The sequence below is a fragment of the Sphaerodactylus townsendi genome, linkage group LG08 (assembly GCF_021028975.2).
Source record: "Sphaerodactylus townsendi isolate TG3544 linkage group LG08, MPM_Stown_v2.3, whole genome shotgun sequence".
Lineage (NCBI taxonomy): Eukaryota > Metazoa > Chordata > Lepidosauria > Squamata > Sphaerodactylidae > Sphaerodactylus > Sphaerodactylus townsendi.
The window spans coordinates 17,300,664-17,327,610 of record NC_059432.1 but is presented as its reverse complement, the minus strand read 5'-3'; the positions used below and the strand labels follow the sequence as shown (position 1 = coordinate 17,327,610).

Below are 26,947 nucleotides of genomic sequence, written 5' to 3'. Positions count from 1 at the left end.
CGGCGCGTCGCAGAGGCCTGGGGACACGCCCCCTGCCCTACGACTCCGGATCAATCACGCAGGGCAGGGGGCGTGTCCCCTGGCCTCAGTGATGCGTTGGACAGTCGCAGGGAAGGTGAGTCGACCAGGCGACAGCGCAGCACGGCACCGTCTTCCCGGTAGTTTCCGGGACTGTTCGTGCGAACGGTCCCGGGGGGGGGGTTGGGTCAGCATTCTGTACGCCGACCCGACCCCCAGCATGGCTGTGCAGAAACGGCCTATGTAAGGAATGCACACACCAGCTGGTGGCATTTATTCAGGTTTTTCTCTCCATCATTTGGAATACCACATACAGCTTCAAGAGTTACAGCTAAAAAGGTGGTACCCAGCCCCCTCGACTGCTCAAGGGGGAAGCTGGAGAGTTTGCTCTTCACTATGATCCACTGTTTCTTTTCTACAGGAGCTTCTTCCGCGATCCCAGCTCTCGTGCACTCTCACAATTGGGTCTTTGAGTACAAAAGGAAAATTATGCAGCTGAGAAGCCCATTTTTGAAAAGCTATCCATGCTGGAAGCCAACACAGTCAAGGATGAGCAATTGATCCTTGTAATGAAGAAAGAGTTCTCTTTGCCATTTGTGCTGCACTTTGGATACTATCATTTTTTGGGGCTGATCTTGAGGACATCAGCAGAATCCAGGGCAAAAGAACTAACCAGAAAGAATAGTTTCCCCCCCCCTTTTTTTAAAAAAGTAGGACATTTTCTTTGTCTTAAAGGTAAGAAATCAGAATGGGCAAAGGGAAAAGGGAGGAAAGAAAAAGGAATACCAGTGAAAAACCAGAGTCAACTTTTACTGGCTTCAGTCCCAGTAACAGGTCTTCTTTGGCATTTGAAAAGGGTCACAAGTAATTTGCCTTTTTTATTCATCGAGAACAAAATTTACAAAGTCATTCATACATTTTTTTATCTTTTTTGTATTTTTTGTCAGTCTGTTTGTTTACTGACTTTGAAAATTGGGAATATTCAAAATACACTTTTTTTTTAACCCCACTTCATTCTTCCATTATTTACAGATATGTACAAGAGAAAGGTAAGAGTTTTTTTTTCTCTCTCAATTGTATTAAAAATCTTTGCTGGTTGTTCTCCTTATATGGATGTCCCGTGGGATGGTTCCATGACTTCTGGGATGACTCCCCCCGGCACGGACTGAAAGGACATGGGGATGGGTGTTTTCACAGGGCTCTGACGAAATAGTCCTCCGTTCGGCGATCTGTGTTTACACTGTATAGAGGGCATGGTGGCAGAGCTGCTCAGCGGCAGTGGGAGGTTGCTGCCCGAGGCACCCGTGAGTGTCCTGCTGGCCCCGTGAGTGGCCTGTTCTGGTAAAAATGAGGTGACAGACAGTTGTGTGTTCTGGTACTCGCGCATCGCCTCTAGGGTCTGGCCCGGCTGCATGCCGCCAATTTCCAAGGCTGAGATTTCAATGGACGCGGGGGAAAGCTGCTTGTGAGCCAAGTCTTCGTCGATTAAACTGTTCATACGCCTGTGGACCTGTTCCAGATTCACTTCTTTGTCCTGGGAGAAAGGAAGGGGGGAAAAAACAGTCAGTCTCAAAACATGGCCAAGAAAAAAATGGTGATATAGTTGTCCGCTTGGCATTTAATTTACCCTTCCACCCAAATATATGCCTTTGTGGCCTGGGTCTCTATTGCAGAGACTACTTGGAGTTACCTTTACCATCTGGAGGAAAGAATCTAGATCAGGCCTCCACAACCTGTCACCTGCCAACCCATCACACATGTAGGTGCTCAGGAGCAGCAGCAGCAGAAGGCCATTGCTTTCACATCCTGCATGTGAGCTCCCAAAGGCACTAGGTGGGCCACTGCGAGTAGCAGAGTGCTGGACTAGATGGACTCTGGTCTGATCCAGCAGGCTAGTTCTTATGTTCTTATGTTCTTAGGACAGACAACCCAAGGCTTAATAACTGTCCTGTCCTTTCTGCCCATGGGACCTAACAAGGATGATACATTTGGCAGTAAATAGCTGAAGGCTGTGTTGTTCTTGCTGGGTTGCATTATTCTGGCCTCACCTAAAACACGGCAGCCCTACTTTTGACAGATGACTGAACATTGCGCCAGAACATTAACAAGAATCTTCACTATTTCTGGTTCTGAACTATTTGATTATACTATCCCAAGTCTGTTTTCTTTTATGTACAGACATTGGGAAGATAATGGCACCAGATTCTCAGTGTGCACAGTAACTGATTTTCTCACATGGTGGTGTACACAGAACATTTTTGTTTTACTTAGAAGAATTCTGTAGGTAGTGACCCGGAACCTAGTAACATAGGGAGAGAGCTACCATGGTGATAGTTAGGGACTAGCACTTAGTAAAAACAATCTGAATTGACTTAATGGAAGAAATGGAAGGAAGGAAGGAAGGAAGGAAGGAAGGAAGGAAGGAAGGAAGGAAGGAAGGAAGGAAGGAAGGAAGGAAGGAAGGAAGGAAGGAAGGAAGGAAGGAAGGAAGGAAGGAAGGAAGGAAGGAAGGAAGGAAGGAAGGAAGGAAGGAAGGAAGGAAGGAAGGAAGGAAGGAAGGAAGTTGACTGCATTTTATCAAAGAGGTAATCCAGTGATGAGAAGTTTCGAGTCTGGTAGCACCTTATTGTCCTAACCAAAGGGGGGGCGGATAAATTGCATTGGAAGTGGCAGAATGGTTGTGCCACCAGCTCTATGCACAGATGCCAGCACAGAGAGACTTACCCTGGCAGCAAAGTACTATGGTGCAAGAACCAGGAAGTGCTGTTCCATGCCATTGGTCCTGCAAAGCAGGAGGCTGTGCCGGTGTTCCAGGGGGGTGGTTCCAGGGGCAGAGTCAACTTTAGTCAGTTCCCAAAGGACTTTCAGCCCAGGAACGCTTTACCCTCACCTTTGGATTGAGCTGCCCGAGATCAACAAGATGTTCAGTGTATGAGGTGTCAGAGCTGTCTTTGTCACATTGACTCCTGCAAGTTCACACCCTGAAATCTTATTGGTCTCTACTGTGTCACTGGACTCAAATCCCGTTCATTTACTGCAGATCAACATGGCTAACCTCTGAAACAAGTAATGACAAAGGTTTTGTAAGGAGGTCACAAATGAAATGGTAGAATCGGGAAATGTAGGGGCAGAAAAAATGGCAGCAAATGTTGTTTGTATATGCTGTTGATATCAGGTATGAGTACCAAAACATATGAGCCAAGAGTACTGATCATGCGCTGCATCTGGTGTATAGATATTTCAACACTTGTTGTATGCAGTAGAAGAATGCTGCCCAACCAGCCAATACACTAAAGCAGGAGTCTTCAAACTATGGCCCTCCAGATGTTCATGGACTACAATTCCCATCAGCCCCTGCCAGCATGGCCAAGTGGTAGGGCTCATGGGAATTGTAGTCTGTGAACATCTGGAGGGCCATAGTTTGAAGACCCCTGCACTAAAGTTATTCATGCCATTAGTCAATGTAATCTGCTAAACAGTTTCTTCCTAACACCAGTTGTTGGGAGCCCAACAAACATACACCTAGGTGGCAATTTCCAATTTCTTGTGACTGTATGTTTCACAGGAGAATTCCAACTGCATGCGACCAACCAAAATAAATAAAACAAGGGGAAGTTCTCTGGTGACCAGGGCACTGTGGTTCTGCCATCTCCACTTCCATACTGTTTCAACCAGCTACCATTCCAATAATATCTGCATACAAGATAACAAAATTGTGTAGTTCAGCTTAAACATTTGGGGCACGGAGAGAGAGCCTGGATTTCCGTTTGTCTATAAACAGCAAATTGTGCATGCCACTGAGACTACGGGGCAAAGGTTTACTCCACCAACCCGCACATATTTTATAGCTGAAAGTGGGCTTCTGGCATTGCGAGTAACATTTTAAAGAAAAATGTTTTCCTACCCCCTTCATATATTTACAATAGGGCAAAGAAACTGGTTGTGAGTGGCAAAACTGAGCAGGGGTTGAGAAATTAAGTTCCTTCTCTACTTCCCATATGGCCCCCAATCTGATATGGGGCTCTACCCATTAGGAATTTACCTATTTCACATCAATGGAAATCCTAGAACTTTGGCACATCTCTCTGTGCCCTTGGTTGCTGCCCAAGTGACAGTACACAGCTGAAGCATACACAGTACGTAATTATCTTGAGTCAACAAATGTGGCTTCACTCAAAAAAATCAGTATTGAAGAGAAAAAAATAAGCCAAAGGTCAAAACCCTTTCCAAGCTGAGGTTTGTGCCTGATTAATTGGCAACACTATCTCTTAGGAGCTGCTATAAATATAATCTTAAATTGTCATATACTAAATATAAAACTTGGACCCATCAAAAATATGCAGAAACTGCACAGACTGGAGGGGGGGGGAGATCTATCATCTAGCTAAGATGCTTATGGACAAATGCCGCTCTCCCAGCCCAGACTGGTAAAAGCATAGCTCTAAACACTTCGGATAACTGATATAAATAGGCGCTTCGAACTACCCTCTAAATCAGTGTTTCCCAACCTTTTCGAGGTCAGGGTACCCTTGACCTCACTCTTCATATCTCACGGTACCCCTGCCACCCCCCACCTTCCCCTCCCATTGCCCCTGCTTGCCACACACCCCACCTTCCCCTCCCAGGGTGAAGGGAAGCACTGGAGGGGGGCTGCTGACCTTGCGGCAGGCCCTGCCTCATGGGCCAGCTCCATGTCCTTGCTGGCTTCGGTTGGAGACACCACAAAAATGAGGGGGGATAGTGTTGCCACGGTAACCCTGGGACATGCTCACGGCACCCCAGGGTACCACGGAACCCTGGTTGAGAATGGCTGCTCTAAATGTACCCTCTCCCATGAACATATATTTCTTAAGGGCAAAGCAAAGGCAGATGTCTGGAATGTTCCTGAGAAATCCTGAGAAACGGATTCTGTGGCCTGTGACTGCAAATGTGGTAACTGGGACTGAAGGCCATGATCCTCTTCACACAGTTGATGATTTATATTCCCCCTTTCTCTCCTATAGGAGACTCAAAGGGACATACAAACTCCTTACCCTTCCTCCCTCACACCGAACACTCTGTGAGGGGGATGGGGCTGAGAGAGCTCTGAAGAACTGTGACTAGCCCAAGGTCACCCAGCTGGCGAGTGTTGGAGTGTACAGGCTAATCTGAATTCCCCAGATAAGCCTCCACAGCTCAGGTGGCAGAGCAGGGAATCAAACCCAGTTCCTCCAGATTCGAGTACACTTGCTCTTAACCACTACACCACTGCTGCTCCTAAGGATAGTCCTTAAGAGATTCGTTTTGAAATACTGTCTCCACTCCTTTTATTACTCTCCAATTTGTCCTGTCCATTTACAAATCAACAATTCTTATTCCTGCCATCAGAATTTGACAAAGGCAAAAAGCTATAATATTCAGGCCACTGAAGGGAGTATAATATACACTATTAAGAAAAAAACAGTCTAAAGAGCAGGATTTTAAAACAAATTAATTGACATCCTCATTAGTCCAGGAGCTCAATACATAGCAAGGTGTAATCACGCTACACAGATAAATGTAGAAAATAAGACTCCATGGCATACATTAATTCAGCACTGGTGACTGACCTAGTCAAACATCACATGGAATTTGCTGACTACATTACAAATGCGGTTTTGCTGAGTTTAGTTTAGCAATTACTGTCTCTGATTAAATCTGAGCAGAGCTAGAAAAATACCTCCAGAGACTCTCTCAAGATCCATTGTAACAGCATAGATACCTTAAGGTGGTGATACTCGCTCACTGGCTCAGGAGGCACATGTGGCTCTTTCTCATGCCACTTGTGTCTTTTCTAAATACTACTGTCTCCCAGTTTTGCAGCTGCCCCACATTTCAAGAAAGCAGGCAAGGCCCTTGACTGCCAGGGCTAGCAGTTGGCAGGTGATCCCCACCTTAAAACAGTCACCACTAGGGTTGGTCAATACCAGCCAGATTCGTTCCAATTTGGATTTGGCCCAGATTCAGATCTATGGATTTGGATTGGCCGAATTCCGAACCTTGCAGATTTGGATTGGCCCGAATCTGTGGGAAAATCCGGGAATTTTGGGTGCGTTTTTATTTTTTTGATGTTTATTCACGTTTTAGTCTGCAGGGGGCACATTTTTAAACATATCGGCACCGAAATTTCAGGGCATCATCAGGAGACTGTCCTTATGCTACCCCCCAGGTTTGGTGAAGTTTGGTTCAGAGGGGCCAAAGTTATGGATCCTCAAATGGGGTGCCTCATCCCCCATTGTTTCCAATGGGAGCTAAGGAGATTGGGACTACTCTTCTGAGAGTCCATAACTTTGCCCCCCCCGGACCAAACTTCACCAAACTTGGGGGGTAGCATCAGGAATTGCGTTTTTATTTTTTGGTGTTACCCTGATGATACCCTGAAATTTTGGTGCCAATATGTTTAAAAATGCGCCCCCTGCAGGCCGAAACATGAAAAAACACCAAAAAAAATAAAAACGCAATTTGGCTGGTGTTCGGATTTGATGGGATTCGGACAGCTCAGATTCAGACTCTGCTCATCCGAATCTGTCCGAATCAGTGCAGATTCGGTCAAAATCTGGATTCGGACTGTCCAAATCTCCAACCCTAGTCACCACTGACTGGACAAACAGGTAAGCTGTGAATCTCCCTGAGGTGCATGTTTTATGCCAGGGAAAGAAGTAAATGTAGTCATTTTGGTTAACAGTGGTTAAACCACTAAACAGTGGTTTTAACCACTTTTTGTTTAAAAGTGGTTCTCTGTGGAGTGGTATCAGTGCCTCAGTATCTGCTATGGAACCACTTTTCATATGAAACAATATTTGTGGATATAGAAAAATCAGCCTGTATAGTCCCATTCCATGTTCTAGATGCTAAACTTTAATGCAATTGTGACAGTTTTTTGAAAGATGTTTAGGGCTAAAAAAGCTGAAATTAGTTTAAATAAATAATAGAAGGATCCTAGTAACTCAGAGTGAGGCTGTATACAAACTATCCAGCAAAGTTAAAAGTAAAGGCAATCTCCTGTGCGAGCATTGGGTCATTACTGACCCATGGGGTGACATCACATTATGATGTTTACTAGGCAAACTATATCTACAGGGTGGTTTGCCATTCTCTTCTCCAGTCATCTACACTTTACCCCCAGCAAGCTGGGTATCTATTTTGCCACCCTCGGAAGGAGGGAAGGCTGAGTCAACCTTGAGTGGACTACCTGAAACCGACGTCCGTCATATTTGAACTCAGGTTGTGAGCAGAGCTTCAGGGTTCAGAGGGATGCAAGAAAACAAGGTTGCATCCAGCAATTTCAAACCAGGAAGTCTTTCCTTATGTTAAAAAAAAGCTATCGGTTACTTTACGAAGCTTGAAAAATATCACCTTGGCAGGAAACAAAATGTCTTTGCTCTCTGAACATATTCATCAATCCATCTCTGGAGAAAGAATAATGATGCTAATTCACACATGACTTATGCTTTATATAGGATTGTTACCATGTACTCTATTGTATGGAGAAACCTCAGTTTTGAATCATGTTGTACATTAGGTTAGAATGGATGTCTAACCCAAAACATAGCGTTGAGAGGATTTCCTGCAAAACTCCCCCCTCCCAATGCTGTCAATAGATAACATAGCATATTTAAGTACATGAAATATTTATTTATTTATTTATTTATTTATTTATTTATTTATTTATTTATTTATTCCGCTTTTATACCGCCCTCCCCCAAAGGGCTCAGGGCGGTTTACATCACAATAAAAAGCGGATAACAAAATAAAATACTAAAATTCATATCAGTTAAAAGCAGCGCTCCTAATTCATGATAAGTTAAAACAGATGGCGTTCAGCCATTAACTCCTCAACTCCCCTGAGAGGGGAACAGCGGATCTTAGTTGTTAATGGGCACCTATCAGCAGCCGGCCTCCCCAAAGGCCCGCAGCCGGCCTCCCCAAAGGCCTCCCCAAAGGCCCAAAATATCAACATAATACATGCATTATATGGTCTAGAATGTAGTATTTAATTATGCTCATGAATAACCATAAATGCTAATCCATTAGAGAGGCAAATAACGTTCCTAGTTGACTATGAAAGCTATCTGCATGAAGTGCAAAGGTGTAACGTTGGAAGGGAACATTCTCACTAATGGGACAATCACTTAGTGTCATGAAATCAATTCAGGCTGAACATCAGTAATTAATGTTGTGATGCCCCTGGCATTCTAAGAACTTCTCCAAATCTCTAGGGTATTTATTCATGGTATTTGGGAAATACCTAGGGTGTCATGGATGCTGTGATGTCACTTCCAGACATTCCACCAGAAGTGAGGTCATGGTAGTCACATCAAAGCTTTTCCCCATTTTTTCTCCCACTGTTCTCTTGAGTGAGGGTAGGAACTGGAGTATGGGGGTAGGAGGCAACCTGGTAAGCCTATTGTAGGGTGTGTGAATGCAACATATTTAAGAGTGAGCCATAGTTGGTGGGGAGAATGAAGCTAAGCATCAAGCAGAGAATAGGGCTGTTAATCACTATGCAAGAGCATCACTGTTTATATCTGTGAAATGTTGGCGGGCACACTGTCAATGGAATTAAACTTGGAAAGAATCTTACATTAGTTGCTGGAGTTGTCTTAGTTCAAATAGGAAGGCGTTAAAATGATGAGGCAACTTTTTAGGTTGATAGAAATGAAGACACAAAATGAAGATGACAAATGGGCATGTAGCTGAACAACATGGGTGTGATCCTAAAGTGAGAGCAGTGCATTCTTCCAGAAAGATTCTTCCCCTGATGTGAGAAGCTGAAAATTGGGTGGCAAACTGCCACTGGCTTTTGAAAGATCCTATTTCCCAGGGTGGCAAGAAAACTGAAAGGTTTCTATTTTCCCATCATCTGGATGGCGATGATATTCTCATTTTTGGTGTTCACAAGGAACTTGCAAACTGGAATACCCTTTCAGATCCCCAGAGATCTCCTGACACCAGCTTGAGAAATGTCCCATGTGATTACTTTTCTATTTGTCCTTTGTATATGGAAATTCAGTGCATCCATGTATCCAAGTGCGAATCCCCACTGACGATTAAACGCGTGATACGCGAAATATCCAGATTTCGTGCAAAACTCCTCACTGCTGATCACGGTTCTGACACTCCTTGTCTGCCCTATCATGGGTTTTTCCTGTACCTGGATAGAAGTAGACCTTTTTAAAAATGCCATGATGAATCCGGATTGGAGGGGAGTCGTGGAGAGAATCGGGGGGTTGAATCTCCCGTCGTTGAGAATGACGTGGAGCCTCCCATCCAATTGAGGTGCAGCGGGCTGTGTGCGATGCGCATGCAGCCTTTTTTTGTTTTGCGTCCACGGAAGCAGCATGGACATGGAACAACGTGGGGCCATTTTTGACTGATTCACCATGTATAAGGAAGAACTGAACATCATGCCCACATGGGCACAAAAGGACAAAGCCGCACAGAAACGGGGCTTTGTATAAACAAGCCGTTCCACCATTTCCACGTCAAGTCGATTTGCGCATGTGCGTGCTGACATCGTTTTGCCCCAACAAAATGCAACAGCCAATCAGGTTAGCCCCTGAGCAGATCGAGCATTCGATCACGCGATAGTGGGGATTCCTGCATTGCTGCTGTGTTGCTCAAAACAGGACAGTTGGGTGGGCACAAACTGCAGTGGGGAGCATGAAACAGTGATGAAAAGGTGCCGATTCTTTTCAAACCTGGTTCTACCTAGATTCATTTTCTCAGTGGGGATTCCACTCAAGAGATAGCTATCGTATACCCTTGACCGAAGAACGGTACACTCCTTCTATCTGGGATGGTCATCCTCTTCCACCGAGTGCGCAGCTTCGGGGGGGATGCACATGGAGCGGTGGCAATTGTAGGCTTAATTTTGATTCTATGAAATGGGAATGGCTTTCTTAATGCTTGCTGATCCCACAGAAGGTAAAAAGCGTTCCAACTTCCAAGCTGTGCCAGTACCCACAGATTATCCATCTCCATCCATCTGAATTGTGTTGCTCAGTTGTTGATGCTGTTCTGTTGGGTAACAATGGGCAAAGCGTGATGATCAGTGGTGGGACCCTTTTAATAAATGAGGTGGTTGTTGGCATAACCACCACCACTTCCCAGTCCTTCGGCGTGATTCAATGTCATTTGTGCCAAAGCTTGTTTTCTAATGCCTGCGACTGGAGTGCTTTTGATAGTCTGCCAAATGCATCGAAGGAAACCTTACAGACCTCTCTGCACGCGCCCTTGTCGGAGACTTGTTCAGAATTGATTGAATGCTGATAATTTTCAAATTGCCAGCAAACATAATGGTGGTGGCCGTAAGATTAGAGATTTGCAAAACCACCTGCTCCCTGTCAAAGAAACATGATTAGTCTTATCGAAACTCTTTTAGCGACCTTTGAAATCCCTCAGATGTTTCAACTGGCACGGAGTTTCGTTCCAAGTAAAATGACAGTGCAGAAGTGACATAGAGCCCTTAGGAAAAAAAAATCCAAGAGTGCTATCTGAAGGCTTCTGAATTCTTTTGAATTCATCAAGTATTGTGTAATATTTCTCCTGAGGTTAAACTCCCTCCCTCCTTTTCAAATATTGCTTAGTAGCACCTTTTAGAAAAGTATACACATGCCTAGGGCTGACTGATTGATCACCACATATTGGTGGGCGCTTTGCTCACTTGAACTCATGCGGTCCACATGCAGTTTCTTTAAAAATGAACACTCAACACCCCCTCCCCCCAAAAAACTTTTCCTTTTAAATGATTATGTACCCAAAAATGTACCCTAAAATGGTTATGGCATTTTCACATTAGCTGTACTGTCTACCTCCAGGTCAAAGTACGCCAAACCACATGCAGGATGGAATGTTGTGTTTGCGATTTCCAGTGGTTCTTCACACCCTTGGTTGGACATGGTTGGACAGGAAAAGATTCAAAATGAGCAGGAGAATCGCAACACTGCACTGGCAGAACATAATTTAATATATATGGCTGTTGATTCTATAAAGTTCAGGGAAGTGTTATATCTCAGTGACAGGACACATGATTTTATAGCCACTTAAAATGGACTGGGATTGTTCATCATCATCATCATCATCATCATCATCATCATCATCATCATCATCATCATCATCATCATCATCATCATCATCATCATCATCTTCATCATCATCATCTTCATCATCATCATCATCAACTTTTTATTGGCATGAATTTAAAATACAACCGAGGGGTTGAGAAGAATCAAGTTCAAATAAATAGGTTCAGACATTATCAATGATTAAAAATATATACTAAAATCTGCGGTGAATCTGTTGCGCCAGCACCAAGAATTTGGGAATGTCTAGGGATCTCTGAGGATATTGATCACAAAGCAGATAGAAAGATTTGGCCTTATCTGATGAGAAGGTATAGTTCTCAATATAAGGAACTATATGTTGTCTTCTGAATGAAGCATATAAGTCGCAATCGAGGAGGACGGGCTATACTCTGTCTCAGACAAAGATGTTAGTATGGTCGGTTGGGGTGCAGCATTTTGATTTGGTAGTGGGGAAGCTGACGCCACTACTTAAAACTATGGTCCCAATCCAAATCAGGACCCACACGCATCAGAACTGAGTTCCCAGTGACTAGTGAGCATAGATCAGTGGTGGCGAACCTTTGGCACTCCAGATGTTATGGACTACAATTCCCATCAGCCCCTGCCAGCATGGCCCAGCCCATGCTGGCGGGAAGGCTTTTGGGAATTGAAAGCCATGATCCTATCCTGGAGTGCCAAAAATTACACTCCCTGGCTGTAAGATAGATCATATGGACCTGGGGAAAAACGTGTGGGTAAGCTCCGGGACACAAGCCAACCTGATCCTCAATTTGGGGTTTTTGAGTGCATGTTCATAAACTGTAGTGCATTATTTCAATGTTCTCAATTAGAAGGTTTGTAAAGTAGATTTTATCCCAATTGGACACACACTGTATCCACAGAAATGAACCCAGCAGGAGATGGGAGTGGACCAGAGCTTGAAATCGTTCGTGGTTTTGGATTGGAAAAACAGGTGTGAAACCTACTCTTTCCGCCATCACAAGAAGAAACAGATTTGTTCAGGGGTAGCTGAATGGTTAGGTTTTCGACGTCTTGTCGAGCTTTTATTGGCATGGTGGGTGTTGAACATCTGGGGAGAGGTAAACTGTCGGTGCTGTTTTGCATATGAATACCATTTGTTTCCAGAAATCCTTGCCTATCGGCAGCATCACAGACATTTTAACATTGATTTGATTAAAATAACGCGGAAGAACACTTGCAAATTTCTTTTTTATTCTGTCAATTTTCTCTTTGACATTTCATGCTTATTCTATTCAGTAAAACAATGGAGTCAGTCCAGTGGATTTTGTGCCCAGTGTGAGACACTTTCATGCCTAAATTAGTGGATACCTGGAGACCGATTGATTTTAGATAGGATTGTATCACATGTGCTCTTAAGAGTTAGTTTTTTTATGTGCTTAATGGCCTGGTTCTTATTTTATTTTCTGACAGGGAAAAGTCCATTTCATGCAAGTGAGCATTTGGGATGCTGAGGACTAAGCAAGCAAAGTAATCCAGTGGAATCTAGAGCCTCTGTGTTTTGAGACAACATGTACACATTTAGCTTGGGGTGGCTATCTCTGAGCTTACCATACACTGCGCCTTGAAATGACACAGTTGAACGAAGATCTTGTTCAGCATTAATGACTGAAATCACCAATCAAAAAAGGGGCCGTGACTTACCGCGGTCGCCATTGCTGCTGGGGAAGGGACAGCCTCCCATGGGCGGCCCCCTTCCCGGCTGCCTCGCGAGTTCCCTCTGCTCGCGAGGCTTTGGGTCTTCTAGGACGCCCGGCAGTGACGCTGGGCGCCCTGACGTCATCTGGGGGAGGGCCGGGCAGCCTATTTAAGGCTAGGCCCGGCTTCGCCTCCCCCCATTTGCTGGAGCACGCGAGTCTCCCACCCTTCCCTCCCTGTATTTGTTATTTGTTAATGCATGTTTGTTTTGTTAAGGGTTGGCGGATTGCGCATGGGGGACTGATCTTTAGTTTAGGGTCAGCGGGTGAAATACCCGCTTTATTGGAACCTCCTTATGAGGTTTGGGGTGGAGCAAGCCAAAGGGTAACCTGCCCAGACGTGGGCTTCTATGGCTTGCGCCCCTGGCAGCAGTGGAGTCTTCAGGAAGTGGCAACCGCCCATCTGGAATCTCACAGCTGCTCCAGCGTGCGTTAATTTTTCATCAGCAGGCGTGCTGTAGAAAAATTTAGGTGTCTGGGGGACAGCACTCGGGCTGCCCAGCACACAGATCAGACCCCCATGCTGCGCCATATGCTTTGTTTGCCTTGATCCAATTTTGTTAAATAAAATGGCTATGGCCAACTTTTTACCACACAAGAAAACATGTTGCACTCAATTTATTGTAAGTTTAGGAGGGTTCTTAGCTACTTCCCTCAGACAGCAATGAGAAAATGGCTTTATAAGAATTCACCAGTGGTCCCATTGGGCACAATCCAACGATGAGTTTGCATCTCATTGACTTCAAGGCAATCTTAGCATTAGACAAGCTGTGGCTCAGGGGAAGAGCCTCTGCCTCGCGTGCAGAAGGTCCCAATCCCCAGCAACTCCAGCTGAAAAGACCAGGTAGTAGGTGATGCAGAAAACTTCTGCTAAGACCCTGGAGAGCTGCTGTTCCAGTGATCTGATTCAGTATAAGCTGCAAAACCCCTAAATGTTCATATTTCCCCAACATATTACAAGGCACAAAATACCACATTGTTATTTGCTGTGTTTCGCTCTTTCAGACTGTTTTCATTTTGGGCACTGCTCACACACGCATGCTATAAAGCAGAAACTTGTACGTGCGACAGGCCCAACGAAGATCAGATATCATCAGCACACACTGATGTGTCAAGACATGATGCATTTCAGTAGCATCAATGAAACCTGCATTGATGCTCACCAAATATGGGATGAGAAATCAAGTGACCACAAGCATGTGCAAACCTCCATGCGCAAGGATGAAAGCACACCACCGCATAGTTATTTCATTATTAATCGATTTAATTGTTTTTGCCAACTTTGAACAGTGATAGTTTGTCTCAAAAAAACTGGCACTATTTTGCCAGGGGCACATTTCCTGCTCCCCAAAGTTTATTTTGAATTTAAAAAATGAAAGCACAAATACAATGCGTATGTAAAGTTTTAGCAAAAACAAAAGTACAAAGATTTCAGAGATGAAACAAAAAAAATAACAACTGAAACAGCAACATAAAATATAAGCATACAATGAAAAAGACAGCAATCTGTACATGTTTCTTGGGGGTGGGATGGACACAAAACTCCTGGGATCATTCAGAATGGAGGCCATAAACATCACACGTTTCAGCAGACAGATTCTTTATTGCTGTTTGTCCTTTCACAGTCAGCTTCTCTTTGACCCCTTCTTCCCTCGGTTTTAGGGCAAAGACCTGCCTATTCCTAAACTGCACAGGATAGACCACTTGCCTTGAATGGGGGATTACTTTTCTCTTTCTCTTTGCCTGCTCCCATCTTTTGTCCTCTTACAAAGGGCTGACCTTTGCTTTTGTCCTCTCCACTGTCCTCAATCCCTTTTTCTGACTTTTCCTTTTAAGCAGTGGTGGGATCCAAAAATTTTAGTAACAGGTTCCCATGGTGGTGGGATTCAAACTGTGGCGTAGCGCCAATGGGGATGGGCAGGGCATTCTGGGGGCGTGGCTGTGCATTCTGGGGTGGGGCATTCCTGGGCGGGGCTGTGGCAAGGATGCAGCTGCTGCGTTGGTCCTTGGGCGGGAAACGAATGCATGCAGGCGCAGGCTGCCACGCACGCCGGCGCACCTCCTGCTAGACTGCTTCAAGTTCTGCGCGCTACTGCTGAGAGGAGGGGCGTAATTAAGGCAAAAATCAAGTGGCAAAATCACCAATTAGTAACCCCCTCTCGGTACACACAAATAATTAGTAACCTACTCTTGGGAACCTGTGAGAACCTGCTGGATCCCACCTGTGCTTTTAAGCAATGCCCTCCTTCCTGCTCAAACCTGTACCCCTCACCCAGCCCACATCCCAAGCCCCATAAGCAACAGACTTCCCGAGCCAAATCATTCCTGTTTCACTGTCTGTTCATGGCCACCCCAATCCCTGTTTCCGCCACCTTGGGGTTGCCCTCCACTCCATGGATTCCACCTTCCATGACTGTCATGCAACACTTCAACTGTTTTGTGTTTTCCTTATCATGGGACATGGCTGGAAAACATAATAATCATTCCAGAGTGGGAAGAAAATCTGGTAAATGATATAAAAGAGTGGTTAAATTTGGTATCACACATTTATCAAAGTACTCAGGCCCCCAAATAGTTTAACCAACCAAATTAGGCAAAACTGCCAGTGGCTTCTAGTACATCTTGGGCCTTATTCATGATCAAGTAGAATGGAACTAGATCAAAAGTGTGACGGGTTAGTTAACATTATCTGGTATTAAATTAAATCTTCTATTCTGAAGAAACAGATTTGTTCAGGGGTAGCTATACTCTGTCTCAGACAAAGATGTTAGTATGGTCAGTTGAGGTGCAGCGGTTGCAAAAAATTGTATGCTTCCGCATTAGAATACAACCCCAAACGAATGTGAAAATTATCATTCATTTTTATGTGCTGCCTTTGTCAAAACCATACTTTGATACAAGATCACTTGTATTTTTACTTTCAAACGGATGGGGGTAGGCAGAAGCAGGGTTAGGTAGGCACTGGGACCCAGAAAGAGCATTCTACAGCAAAGAAGGTCCAGCATGTTGAGTTCTGTAGTGGAGGAATATACAACCCCACTTACATCTTTTTCTGTGACAGACTCAGGGGCATATTTGCCATGGGGACATTGGGAGTCAAGGGGGGGCACAAAACATTCAGGTTCGTTTGTGATTGTTTTGTATTTTTTAGTGTTTTTCAGTTTTTGGCCTGCAGGGGGCACAGTTTTTAGGCTAACAGCACCAAACTTTCAGGGATTTTTCAGGAGACTCTCCTGATGACAACACCCAGGTTTGGTGAGGTTTGGTTCAGGGGGATAAAGGGGATGGCAGGTTTGTCAGAACTGGCTTTGTCAAGCTTTGGTGCTTCGACGCCACATCCAGAAACACTGCAGATCAGTACCTCAGAGTCTGTTTATTGGCTTAAGGTTCCGAGACCTAACACTCCCACACTGGTGGTTTTTTGGTCAGGGTCAAGACATGACTACATAACTTTACCTCTGCTTTTTTGAAATCAGTTCTCAAGATATTCATGGCTGATGTGAAAAGTGCGAAAATATGCCAGAGGAACAAAACAACATCGACTTCCTTCCATGCTGGTTTTACAGCGTGGCAAACAAACGCCTGTTCTAATTATTTCTAAACTACAGTTGCTGAAGATGAAGATATGGAAGTGAACAGCATTCATGCCACATGAAACCATCGTAAGGAGGTCTTGTTCAAATGAAAAAGAAATGTGAATGGGTTCTAATGTGGAAGAGCCCAAAACATTGGCAGTAACGAAAAGATAGCTGCATAACTGAAGAAAAAATGGCCTCTATTGGACTGTCAGTGGATTCACTTTGCCCTTTGTCCTATTCAGAAGCTTATAGGAAATTAAAAGGTCAACTATTGGATAGAGAGTTCTCTACCCTAATCACCTGGGGGTGTGGGGGGGGGGGCGGGTGGGGGGGGGGGGGGGGGGGGGGGGGGGGGGGGGGGGGGGCGGGTGGCGGGGGGGTGGGGGGGGGGGGGGGGGGGGGGGCGGGGGGGGGAGGGGGGGGGGGGGCCGGCGGCGGGGCGCGGGGGGGGGGGGGGGAGGGGGGTTGGGGGGGGAGGGGGGTGGCGGGGGGGAGGAGGGTGGCGGGGGGGGGGGGGGGGGGGGGGGGGGGGTGGGGGGGAGAGGGGGGGAGTGTGGGGGGGGGGGTGGGGGGGGGGAAGGGTGGGGAGGGTGGGAAGGGTGGCGGGGGGGGGGGGTGGGGGGGGGGGGGGGTGGGGGGGGGGGGGGGTGGGGGGGGGGGGGGGTGGGGGGGGGGGGGGGTGGGGGGGGGGGGGGGTGGGGGGGGGGGGGGGTGGGGGGGGGGGGGGGTGGGGGGGGGGGGGGGTGGGGGGGGGGGGGGGTGGGGGGGGGGGGGGGTGGGGGGGGGGGGGGGTGGGGGGGGGGGGGGGTGGGGGGGGGGGGGGGTGGGGGGGGGGGGGGGTGGGGGGGGGGGGGGGTGGGGGGGGGGGGGGGTGGGGGGGGGGGGGGGTGGGGGGGGGGGGGGGTGGGGGGGGGGGGGGGTGGGGGGGGGGGGGGGTGGGGGGGGGGGGGGGTGGGGGGGGGGGGGGGTGGGGGGGGGGGGGGGTGGGGGGGGGGGGGGGTGGGGGGGGGGGGGGGTGGGGGGGGGGGGGGGTGGGGGGGGGGGGGGGTGGGGGGGGGGGGGGGTGGGGGGGGGGGGGGGTGGGGGGGGGGGGGGGTGGGGGGGGGGGGGGGTGGGGGGGGGGGGGGGTGGGGGGGGGGGGGGGTGGGGGGGGGGGGGGGTGGGGGGGGGGGGGGGTGGGGGGGGGGGGGGGTGGGGGGGGGGGGGGGTGGGGGGGGGGGGGGGTGGGGGGGGGGGGGGGTGGGGGGGGGGGGGGGTGGGGGGGGGGGGGGGTGGGGGGGGGGGGGGGTGGGGGGGGGGGGGGGTGGGGGGGGGGGGGGGTGGGGGGGGGGGGGGGTGGGGGGGGGGGGGGGTGGGGGGGGGGGGGGGTGGGGGGGGGGGGGGGTGGGGGGGGGGGGGGGTGGGGGGGGGGGGGGGTGGGGGGGGGGGGGGGTGGGGGGGGGGGGGGGTGGGGGGGGGGGGGGGTGGGGGGGGGGGGGGGTGGGGGGGGGGGGGGGTGGGGGGGGGGGGGGGTGGGGGGGGGGGGGGGTGGGGGGGGGGGGGGGTGGGGGGGGGGGGGGGTGGGGGGGGGGGGGGGTGGGGGGGGGGGGGGGTGGGGGGGGGGGGGGGTGGGGGGGGGGGGGGGTGGGGGGGGGGGGGGGTGGGGGGGGGGGGGGGTGGGGGGGGGGGGGGGTGGGGGGGGGGGGGGGTGGGGGGGGGGGGGGGTGGGGGGGGGGGGGGGTGGGGGGGGGGGGGGGTGGGGGGGGGGGGGGGTGGGGGGGGGGGGGGGTGGGGGGGGGGGGGGGTGGGGGGGGGGGGGGGTGGGGGGGGGGGGGGGTGGGGGGGGGGGGGGGTGGGGGGGGGGGGGGGTGGGGGGGGGGGGGGGTGGGGGGGGGGGGGGGTGGGGGGGGGGGGGGGTGGGGGGGGGGGGGGGTGGGGGGGGGGGGGGGTGGGGGGGGGGGGGGGTGGGGGGGGGGGGGGGTGGGGGGGGGGGGGGGTGGGGGGGGGGGGGGGTGGGGGGGGGGGGGGGTGGGGGGGGGGGGGGGTGGGGGGGGGGGGGGGTGGGGGGGGGGGGGGGTGGGGGGGGGGGGGGGTGGGGGGGGGGGGGGGTGGGGGGGGGGGGGGGTGGGGGGGGGGGGGGGTGGGGGGGGGGGGGGGTGGGGGGGGGGGGGGGTGGGGGGGGGGGGGGGTGGGGGGGGGGGGGGGTGGGGGGGGGGGGGGGTGGGGGGGGGGGGGGGTGGGGGGGGGGGGGGGTGGGGGGGGGGGGGGGTGGGGGGGGGGGGGGGTGGGGGGGGGGGGGGGTGGGGGGGGGGGGGGGTGGGGGGGGGGGGGGGTGGGGGGGGGGGGGGGTGGGGGGGGGGGGGGGTGGGGGGGGGGGGGGGTGGGGGGGGGGGGGGGTGGGGGGGGGGGGGGGTGGGGGGGGGGGGGGGTGGGGGGGGGGGGGGGTGGGGGGGGGGGGGGGTGGGGGGGGGGGGGGGTGGGGGGGGGGGGGGGTGGGGGGGGGGGGGGGTGGGGGGGGGGGGGGGTGGGGGGGGGGGGGGGTGGGGGGGGGGGGGGGTGGGGGGGGGGGGGGGTGGGGGGGGGGGGGGGTGGGGGGGGGGGGGGGTGGGGGGGGGGGGGGGTGGGGGGGGGGGGGGGTGGGGGGGGGGGGGGGTGGGGGGGGGGGGGGGTGGGGGGGGGGGGGGGTGGGGGGGGGGGGGGGTGGGGGGGGGGGGGGGTGGGGGGGGGGGGGGGTGGGGGGGGGGGGGGGTGGGGGGGGGGGGGGGTGGGGGGGGGGGGGGGTGGGGGGGGGGGGGGGTGGGGGGGGGGGGGGGTGGGGGGGGGGGGGGGTGGGGGGGGGGGGGGGTGGGGGGGGGGGGGGGTGGGGGGGGGGGGGGGTGGGGGGGGGGGGGGGTGGGGGGGGGGGGGGGTGGGGGGGGGGGGGGGTGGGGGGGGGGGGGGGTGGGGGGGGGGGGGGGTGGGGGGGGGGGGGGGTGGGGGGGGGGGGGGGTGGGGGGGGGGGGGGGTGGGGGGGGGGGGGGGTGGGGGGGGGGGGGGGTGGGGGGGGGGGGGGGTGGGGGGGGGGGGGGGTGGGGGGGGGGGGGGGTGGGGGGGGGGGGGGGTGGGGGGGGGGGGGGGTGGGGGGGGGGGGGGGTGGGGGGGGGGGGGGGTGGGGGGGGGGGGGGGTGGGGGGGGGGGGGGGTGGGGGGGGGGGGGGGTGGGGGGGGGGGGGGGTGGGGGGGGGGGGGGGTGGGGGGGGGGGGGGGTGGGGGGGGGGGGGGGTGGGGGGGGGGGGGGGTGGGGGGGGGGGGGGGTGGGGGGGGGGGGGGGTGGGGGGGGGGGGGGGTGGGGGGGGGGGGGGGTGGGGGGGGGGGGGGGTGGGGGGGGGGGGGGGTGGGGGGGGGGGGGGGTGGGGGGGGGGGGGGGTGGGGGGGGGGGGGGGTGGGGGGGGGGGGGGGTGGGGGGGGGGGGGGGTGGGGGGGGGGGGGGGTGGGGGGGGGGGGGGGTGGGGGGGGGGGGGGGTGGGGGGGGGGGGGGGTGGGGGGGGGGGGGGGTGGGGGGGGGGGGGGGTGGGGGGGGGGGGGGGTGGGGGGGGGGGGGGGTGGGGGGGGGGGGGGGTGGGGGGGGGGGGGGGTGGGGGGGGGGGGGGGTGGGGGGGGGGGGGGGTGGGGGGGGGGGGGGGTGGGGGGGGGGGGGGGTGGGGGGGGGGGGGGGTGGGGGGGGGGGGGGGTGGGGGGGGGGGGGGGTGGGGGGGGGGGGGGGTGGGGGGGGGGGGGGGTGGGGGGGGGGGGGGGTGGGGGGGGGGGGGGGTGGGGGGGGGGGGGGGTGGGGGGGGGGGGGGGTGGGGGGGGGGGGGGGTGGGGGGGGGGGGGGGTGGGGGGGGGGGGGGGTGGGGGGGGGGGGGGGTGGGGGGGGGGGGGGGTGGGGGGGGGGGGGGGTGGGGGGGGGGGGGGGTGGGGGGGGGGGGGGGTGGGGGGGGGGGGGGGTGGGGGGGGGGGGGGGTGGGGGGGGGGGGGGGTGGGGGGGGGGGGGGGTGGGGGGGGGGGGGGGTGGGGGGGGGGGGGGGTGGGGGGGGGGGGGGGTGGGGGGGGGGGGGGGTGGGGGGGGGGGGGGGTGGGGGGGGGGGGGGGTGGGGGGGGGGGGGGGTGGGGGGGGGGGGGGGTGGGGGGGGGGGGGGGTGGGGGGGGGGGGGGGTGGGGGGGGGGGGGGGTGGGGGGGGGGGGGGGTGGGGGGGGGGGGGGGTGGGGGGGGGGGGGGGTGGGGGGGGGGGGGGGTGGGGGGGGGGGGGGGTGGGGGGGGGGGGGGGTGGGGGGGGGGGGGGGTGGGGGGGGGGGGGGGTGGGGGGGGGGGGGGGTGGGGGGGGGGGGGGGTGGGGGGGGGGGGGGGTGGGGGGGGGGGGGGGTGGGGGGGGGGGGGGGTGGGGGGGGGGGGGGGTGGGGGGGGGGGGGGGTGGGGGGGGGGGGGGGTGGGGGGGGGGGGGGGTGGGGGGGGGGGGGGGTGGGGGGGGGGGGGGGTGGGGGGGGGGGGGGGTGGGGGGGGGGGGGGGTGGGGGGGGGGGGGGGTGGGGGGGGGGGGGGGTGGGGGGGGGGGGGGGTGGGGGGGGGGGGGGGTGGGGGGGGGGGGGGGTGGGGGGGGGGGGGGGTGGGGGGGGGGGGGGGTGGGGGGGGGGGGGGGTGGGGGGGGGGGGGGGTGGGGGGGGGGGGGGGTGGGGGGGGGGGGGGGTGGGGGGGGGGGGGGGTGGGGGGGGGGGGGGGTGGGGGGGGGGGGGGGTGGGGGGGGGGGGGGGTGGGGGGGGGGGGGGGTGGGGGGGGGGGGGGGTGGGGGGGGGGGGGGGTGGGGGGGGGGGGGGGTGGGGGGGGGGGGGGGTGGGGGGGGGGGGGGGTGGGGGGGGGGGGGGGTGGGGGGGGGGGGGGGTGGGGGGGGGGGGGGGTGGGGGGGGGGGGGGGTGGGGGGGGGGGGGGGTGGGGGGGGGGGGGGGTGGGGGGGGGGGGGGGTGGGGGGGGGGGGGGGTGGGGGGGGGGGGGGGTGGGGGGGGGGGGGGGTGGGGGGGGGGGGGGGTGGGGGGGGGGGGGGGTGGGGGGGGGGGGGGGTGGGGGGGGGGGGGGGTGGGGGGGGGGGGGGGTGGGGGGGGGGGGGGGTGGGGGGGGGGGGGGGTGGGGGGGGGGGGGGGTGGGGGGGGGGGGGGGTGGGGGGGGGGGGGGGTGGGGGGGGGGGGGGGTGGGGGGGGGGGGGGGTGGGGGGGGGGGGGGGTGGGGGGGGGGGGGGGTGGGGGGGGGGGGGGGTGGGGGGGGGGGGGGGTGGGGGGGGGGGGGGGTGGGGGGGGGGGGGGGTGGGGGGGGGGGGGGGTGGGGGGGGGGGGGGGTGGGGGGGGGGGGGGGTGGGGGGGGGGGGGGGTGGGGGGGGGGGGGGGTGGGGGGGGGGGGGGGTGGGGGGGGGGGGGGGTGGGGGGGGGGGGGGGTGGGGGGGGGGGGGGGTGGGGGGGGGGGGGGGTGGGGGGGGGGGGGGGTGGGGGGGGGGGGGGGTGGGGGGGGGGGGGGGTGGGGGGGGGGGGGGGTGGGGGGGGGGGGGGGTGGGGGGGGGGGGGGGTGGGGGGGGGGGGGGGTGGGGGGGGGGGGGGGTGGGGGGGGGGGGGGGTGGGGGGGGGGGGGGGTGGGGGGGGGGGGGGGTGGGGGGGGGGGGGGGTGGGGGGGGGGGGGGGTGGGGGGGGGGGGGGGTGGGGGGGGGGGGGGGTGGGGGGGGGGGGGGGTGGGGGGGGGGGGGGGTGGGGGGGGGGGGGGGTGGGGGGGGGGGGGGGTGGGGGGGGGGGGGGGTGGGGGGGGGGGGGGGTGGGGGGGGGGGGGGGTGGGGGGGGGGGGGGGTGGGGGGGGGGGGGGGTGGGGGGGGGGGGGGGTGGGGGGGGGGGGGGGTGGGGGGGGGGGGGGGTGGGGGGGGGGGGGGGTGGGGGGGGGGGGGGGTGGGGGGGGGGGGGGGTGGGGGGGGGGGGGGGTGGGGGGGGGGGGGGGTGGGGGGGGGGGGGGGTGGGGGGGGGGGGGGGTGGGGGGGGGGGGGGGTGGGGGGGGGGGGGGGTGGGGGGGGGGGGGGGTGGGGGGGGGGGGGGGTGGGGGGGGGGGGGGGTGGGGGGGGGGGGGGGTGGGGGGGGGGGGGGGTGGGGGGGGGGGGGGGTGGGGGGGGGGGGGGGTGGGGGGGGGGGGGGGTGGGGGGGGGGGGGGGTGGGGGGGGGGGGGGGTGGGGGGGGGGGGGGGTGGGGGGGGGGGGGGGTGGGGGGGGGGGGGGGTGGGGGGGGGGGGGGGTGGGGGGGGGGGGGGGTGGGGGGGGGGGGGGGTGGGGGGGGGGGGGGGTGGGGGGGGGGGGGGGTGGGGGGGGGGGGGGGTGGGGGGGGGGGGGGGTGGGGGGGGGGGGGGGTGGGGGGGGGGGGGGGTGGGGGGGGGGGGGGGTGGGGGGGGGGGGGGGTGGGGGGGGGGGGGGGTGGGGGGGGGGGGGGGTGGGGGGGGGGGGGGGTGGGGGGGGGGGGGGGTGGGGGGGGGGGGGGGTGGGGGGGGGGGGGGGTGGGGGGGGGGGGGGGTGGGGGGGGGGGGGGGTGGGGGGGGGGGGGGGTGGGGGGGGGGGGGGGTGGGGGGGGGGGGGGGTGGGGGGGGGGGGGGGTGGGGGGGGGGGGGGGTGGGGGGGGGGGGGGGTGGGGGGGGGGGGGGGTGGGGGGGGGGGGGGGTGGGGGGGGGGGGGGGTGGGGGGGGGGGGGGGTGGGGGGGGGGGGGGGTGGGGGGGGGGGGGGGTGGGGGGGGGGGGGGGTGGGGGGGGGGGGGGGTGGGGGGGGGGGGGGGTGGGGGGGGGGGGGGGTGGGGGGGGGGGGGGGTGGGGGGGGGGGGGGGTGGGGGGGGGGGGGGGTGGGGGGGGGGGGGGGTGGGGGGGGGGGGGGGTGGGGGGGGGGGGGGGTGGGGGGGGGGGGGGGTGGGGGGGGGGGGGGGTGGGGGGGGGGGGGGGTGGGGGGGGGGGGGGGTGGGGGGGGGGGGGGGTGGGGGGGGGGGGGGGTGGGGGGGGGGGGGGGTGGGGGGGGGGGGGGGTGGGGGGGGGGGGGGGTGGGGGGGGGGGGGGGTGGGGGGGGGGGGGGGTGGGGGGGGGGGGGGGTGGGGGGGGGGGGGGGTGGGGGGGGGGGGGGGTGGGGGGGGGGGGGGGTGGGGGGGGGGGGGGGTGGGGGGGGGGGGGGGTGGGGGGGGGGGGGGGTGGGGGGGGGGGGGGGTGGGGGGGGGGGGGGGTGGGGGGGGGGGGGGGTGGGGGGGGGGGGGGGTGGGGGGGGGGGGGGGTGGGGGGGGGGGGGGGTGGGGGGGGGGGGGGGTGGGGGGGGGGGGGGGTGGGGGGGGGGGGGGGTGGGGGGGGGGGGGGGTGGGGGGGGGGGGGGGTGGGGGGGGGGGGGGGTGGGGGGGGGGGGGGGTGGGGGGGGGGGGGGGTGGGGGGGGGGGGGGGTGGGGGGGGGGGGGGGTGGGGGGGGGGGGGGGTGGGGGGGGGGGGGGGTGGGGGGGGGGGGGGGTGGGGGGGGGGGGGGGTGGGGGGGGGGGGGGGTGGGGGGGGGGGGGGGTGGGGGGGGGGGGGGGTGGGGGGGGGGGGGGGTGGGGGGGGGGGGGGGTGGGGGGGGGGGGGGGTGGGGGGGGGGGGGGGTGGGGGGGGGGGGGGGTGGGGGGGGGGGGGGGTGGGGGGGGGGGGGGGTGGGGGGGGGGGGGGGTGGGGGGGGGGGGGGGTGGGGGGGGGGGGGGGTGGGGGGGGGGGGGGGTGGGGGGGGGGGGGGGTGGGGGGGGGGGGGGGTGGGGGGGGGGGGGGGTGGGGGGGGGGGGGGGTGGGGGGGGGGGGGGGTGGGGGGGGGGGGGGGTGGGGGGGGGGGGGGGTGGGGGGGGGGGGGGGTGGGGGGGGGGGGGGGTGGGGGGGGGGGGGGGTGGGGGGGGGGGGGGGTGGGGGGGGGGGGGGGTGGGGGGGGGGGGGGGTGGGGGGGGGGGGGGGTGGGGGGGGGGGGGGGTGGGGGGGGGGGGGGGTGGGGGGGGGGGGGGGTGGGGGGGGGGGGGGGTGGGGGGGGGGGGGGGTGGGGGGGGGGGGGGGTGGGGGGGGGGGGGGGTGGGGGGGGGGGGGGGTGGGGGGGGGGGGGGGTGGGGGGGGGGGGGGGTGGGGGGGGGGGGGGGTGGGGGGGGGGGGGGGTGGGGGGGGGGGGGGGTGGGGGGGGGGGGGGGTGGGGGGGGGGGGGGGTGGGGGGGGGGGGGGGTGGGGGGGGGGGGGGGTGGGGGGGGGGGGGGGTGGGGGGGGGGGGGGGTGGGGGGGGGGGGGGGTGGGGGGGGGGGGGGGTGGGGGGGGGGGGGGGTGGGGGGGGGGGGGGGTGGGGGGGGGGGGGGGTGGGGGGGGGGGGGGGTGGGGGGGGGGGGGGGTGGGGGGGGGGGGGGGTGGGGGGGGGGGGGGGTGGGGGGGGGGGGGGGTGGGGGGGGGGGGGGGTGGGGGGGGGGGGGGGTGGGGGGGGGGGGGGGTGGGGGGGGGGGGGGGTGGGGGGGGGGGGGGGTGGGGGGGGGGGGGGGTGGGGGGGGGGGGGGGTGGGGGGGGGGGGGGGTGGGGGGGGGGGGGGGTGGGGGGGGGGGGGGGTGGGGGGGGGGGGGGGTGGGGGGGGGGGGGGGTGGGGGGGGGGGGGGGTGGGGGGGGGGGGGGGTGGGGGGGGGGGGGGGTGGGGGGGGGGGGGGGTGGGGGGGGGGGGGGGTGGGGGGGGGGGGGGGTGGGGGGGGGGGGGGGTGGGGGGGGGGGGGGGTGGGGGGGGGGGGGGGTGGGGGGGGGGGGGGGTGGGGGGGGGGGGGGGTGGGGGGGGGGGGGGGTGGGGGGGGGGGGGGGTGGGGGGGGGGGGGGGTGGGGGGGGGGGGGGGTGGGGGGGGGGGGGGGTGGGGGGGGGGGGGGGTGGGGGGGGGGGGGGGTGGGGGGGGGGGGGGGTGGGGGGGGGGGGGGGTGGGGGGGGGGGGGGGTGGGGGGGGGGGGGGGTGGGGGGGGGGGGGGGTGGGGGGGGGGGGGGGTGGGGGGGGGGGGGGGTGGGGGGGGGGGGGGGTGGGGGGGGGGGGGGGTGGGGGGGGGGGGGGGTGGGGGGGGGGGGGGGTGGGGGGGGGGGGGGGTGGGGGGGGGGGGGGGTGGGGGGGGGGGGGGGTGGGGGGGGGGGGGGGTGGGGGGGGGGGGGGGTGGGGGGGGGGGGGGGTGGGGGGGGGGGGGGGTGGGGGGGGGGGGGGGTGGGGGGGGGGGGGGGTGGGGGGGGGGGGGGGTGGGGGGGGGGGGGGGTGGGGGGGGGGGGGGGTGGGGGGGGGGGGGGGTGGGGGGGGGGGGGGGTGGGGGGGGGGGGGGGTGGGGGGGGGGGGGGGTGGGGGGGGGGGGGGGTGGGGGGGGGGGGGGGTGGGGGGGGGGGGGGGTGGGGGGGGGGGGGGGTGGGGGGGGGGGGGGGTGGGGGGGGGGGGGGGTGGGGGGGGGGGGGGGTGGGGGGGGGGGGGGGTGGGGGGGGGGGGGGGTGGGGGGGGGGGGGGGTGGGGGGGGGGGGGGGTGGGGGGGGGGGGGGGTGGGGGGGGGGGGGGGTGGGGGGGGGGGGGGGTGGGGGGGGGGGGGGGTGGGGGGGGGGGGGGGTGGGGGGGGGGGGGGGTGGGGGGGGGGGGGGGTGGGGGGGGGGGGGGGTGGGGGGGGGGGGGGGTGGGGGGGGGGGGGGGTGGGGGGGGGGGGGGGTGGGGGGGGGGGGGGGTGGGGGGGGGGGGGGGTGGGGGGGGGGGGGGGTGGGGGGGGGGGGGGGTGGGGGGGGGGGGGGGTGGGGGGGGGGGGGGGTGGGGGGGGGGGGGGGTGGGGGGGGGGGGGGGTGGGGGGGGGGGGGGGTGGGGGGGGGGGGGGGTGGGGGGGGGGGGGGGTGGGGGGGGGGGGGGGTGGGGGGGGGGGGGGGTGGGGGGGGGGGGGGGTGGGGGGGGGGGGGGGTGGGGGGGGGGGGGGGTGGGGGGGGGGGGGGGTGGGGGGGGGGGGGGGTGGGGGGGGGGGGGGGTGGGGGGGGGGGGGGGTGGGGGGGGGGGGGGGTGGGGGGGGGGGGGGGTGGGGGGGGGGGGGGGTGGGGGGGGGGGGGGGTGGGGGGGGGGGGGGGTGTGGGGGGGGGGGGGGTGGGGGGGGGGGGGGGTGGGGGGCGGGGGGGGGGGGGGGGGGGGGGGGGGGGGGGGGGGGGGGTGGGGGGGGGGGGGGGGGGGGGGGGGGGGGGGGGGGGGGGGGGGGGGGGGGGGGGGGGGTGGGGGAGGGGGGTGGGGGGGGGGGGGGGGGGGGGGGGTGGGGGGGGGGGGGGGGGGGGGGGGGGGGGGGGGGGGGGGGGGGGGGGGGGGGGGGGGGGGGGGTGGGGGGGGGATGGGAATTGTAGTCCATGAACATCTGGAGAGCCCCAGGTTGCAGACCCCTGGTCTATGGCTTTACAGCAAAGTTGACTTGACTTGACCAAGCAACCCAGGTGAGCTCCTGAGGTGCCCACAATTCTGCTGGGATCAGCCAGGTCTGAGAGAAGTCTTCAAAATGCTGGTAGACCTGCAATGTTCAGCTTGCTCCCAGGACTTCTGGC

The 26,947-nt window shown here is 62.8% G+C and overlaps 1 protein-coding gene across 1 annotated transcript in view; it reads right to left on the bottom strand.

Annotated features, from left to right (window-relative positions):
* Positions 1-809: 809 nt before the first annotated feature.
* GRID1 (glutamate ionotropic receptor delta type subunit 1) overlaps positions 810-26,947 on the bottom strand; it is a 255,063-nt gene continuing 228,925 nt past the window's right edge. The window contains exon 13 of the mRNA XM_048506863.1: positions 810-1,552. Within this exon, the coding sequence (XP_048362820.1) occupies positions 1,124-1,552 (429 nt within the window). The 3' untranslated portion in view covers positions 810-1,123. The remainder of the gene's footprint in view (positions 1,553-26,947) is intronic.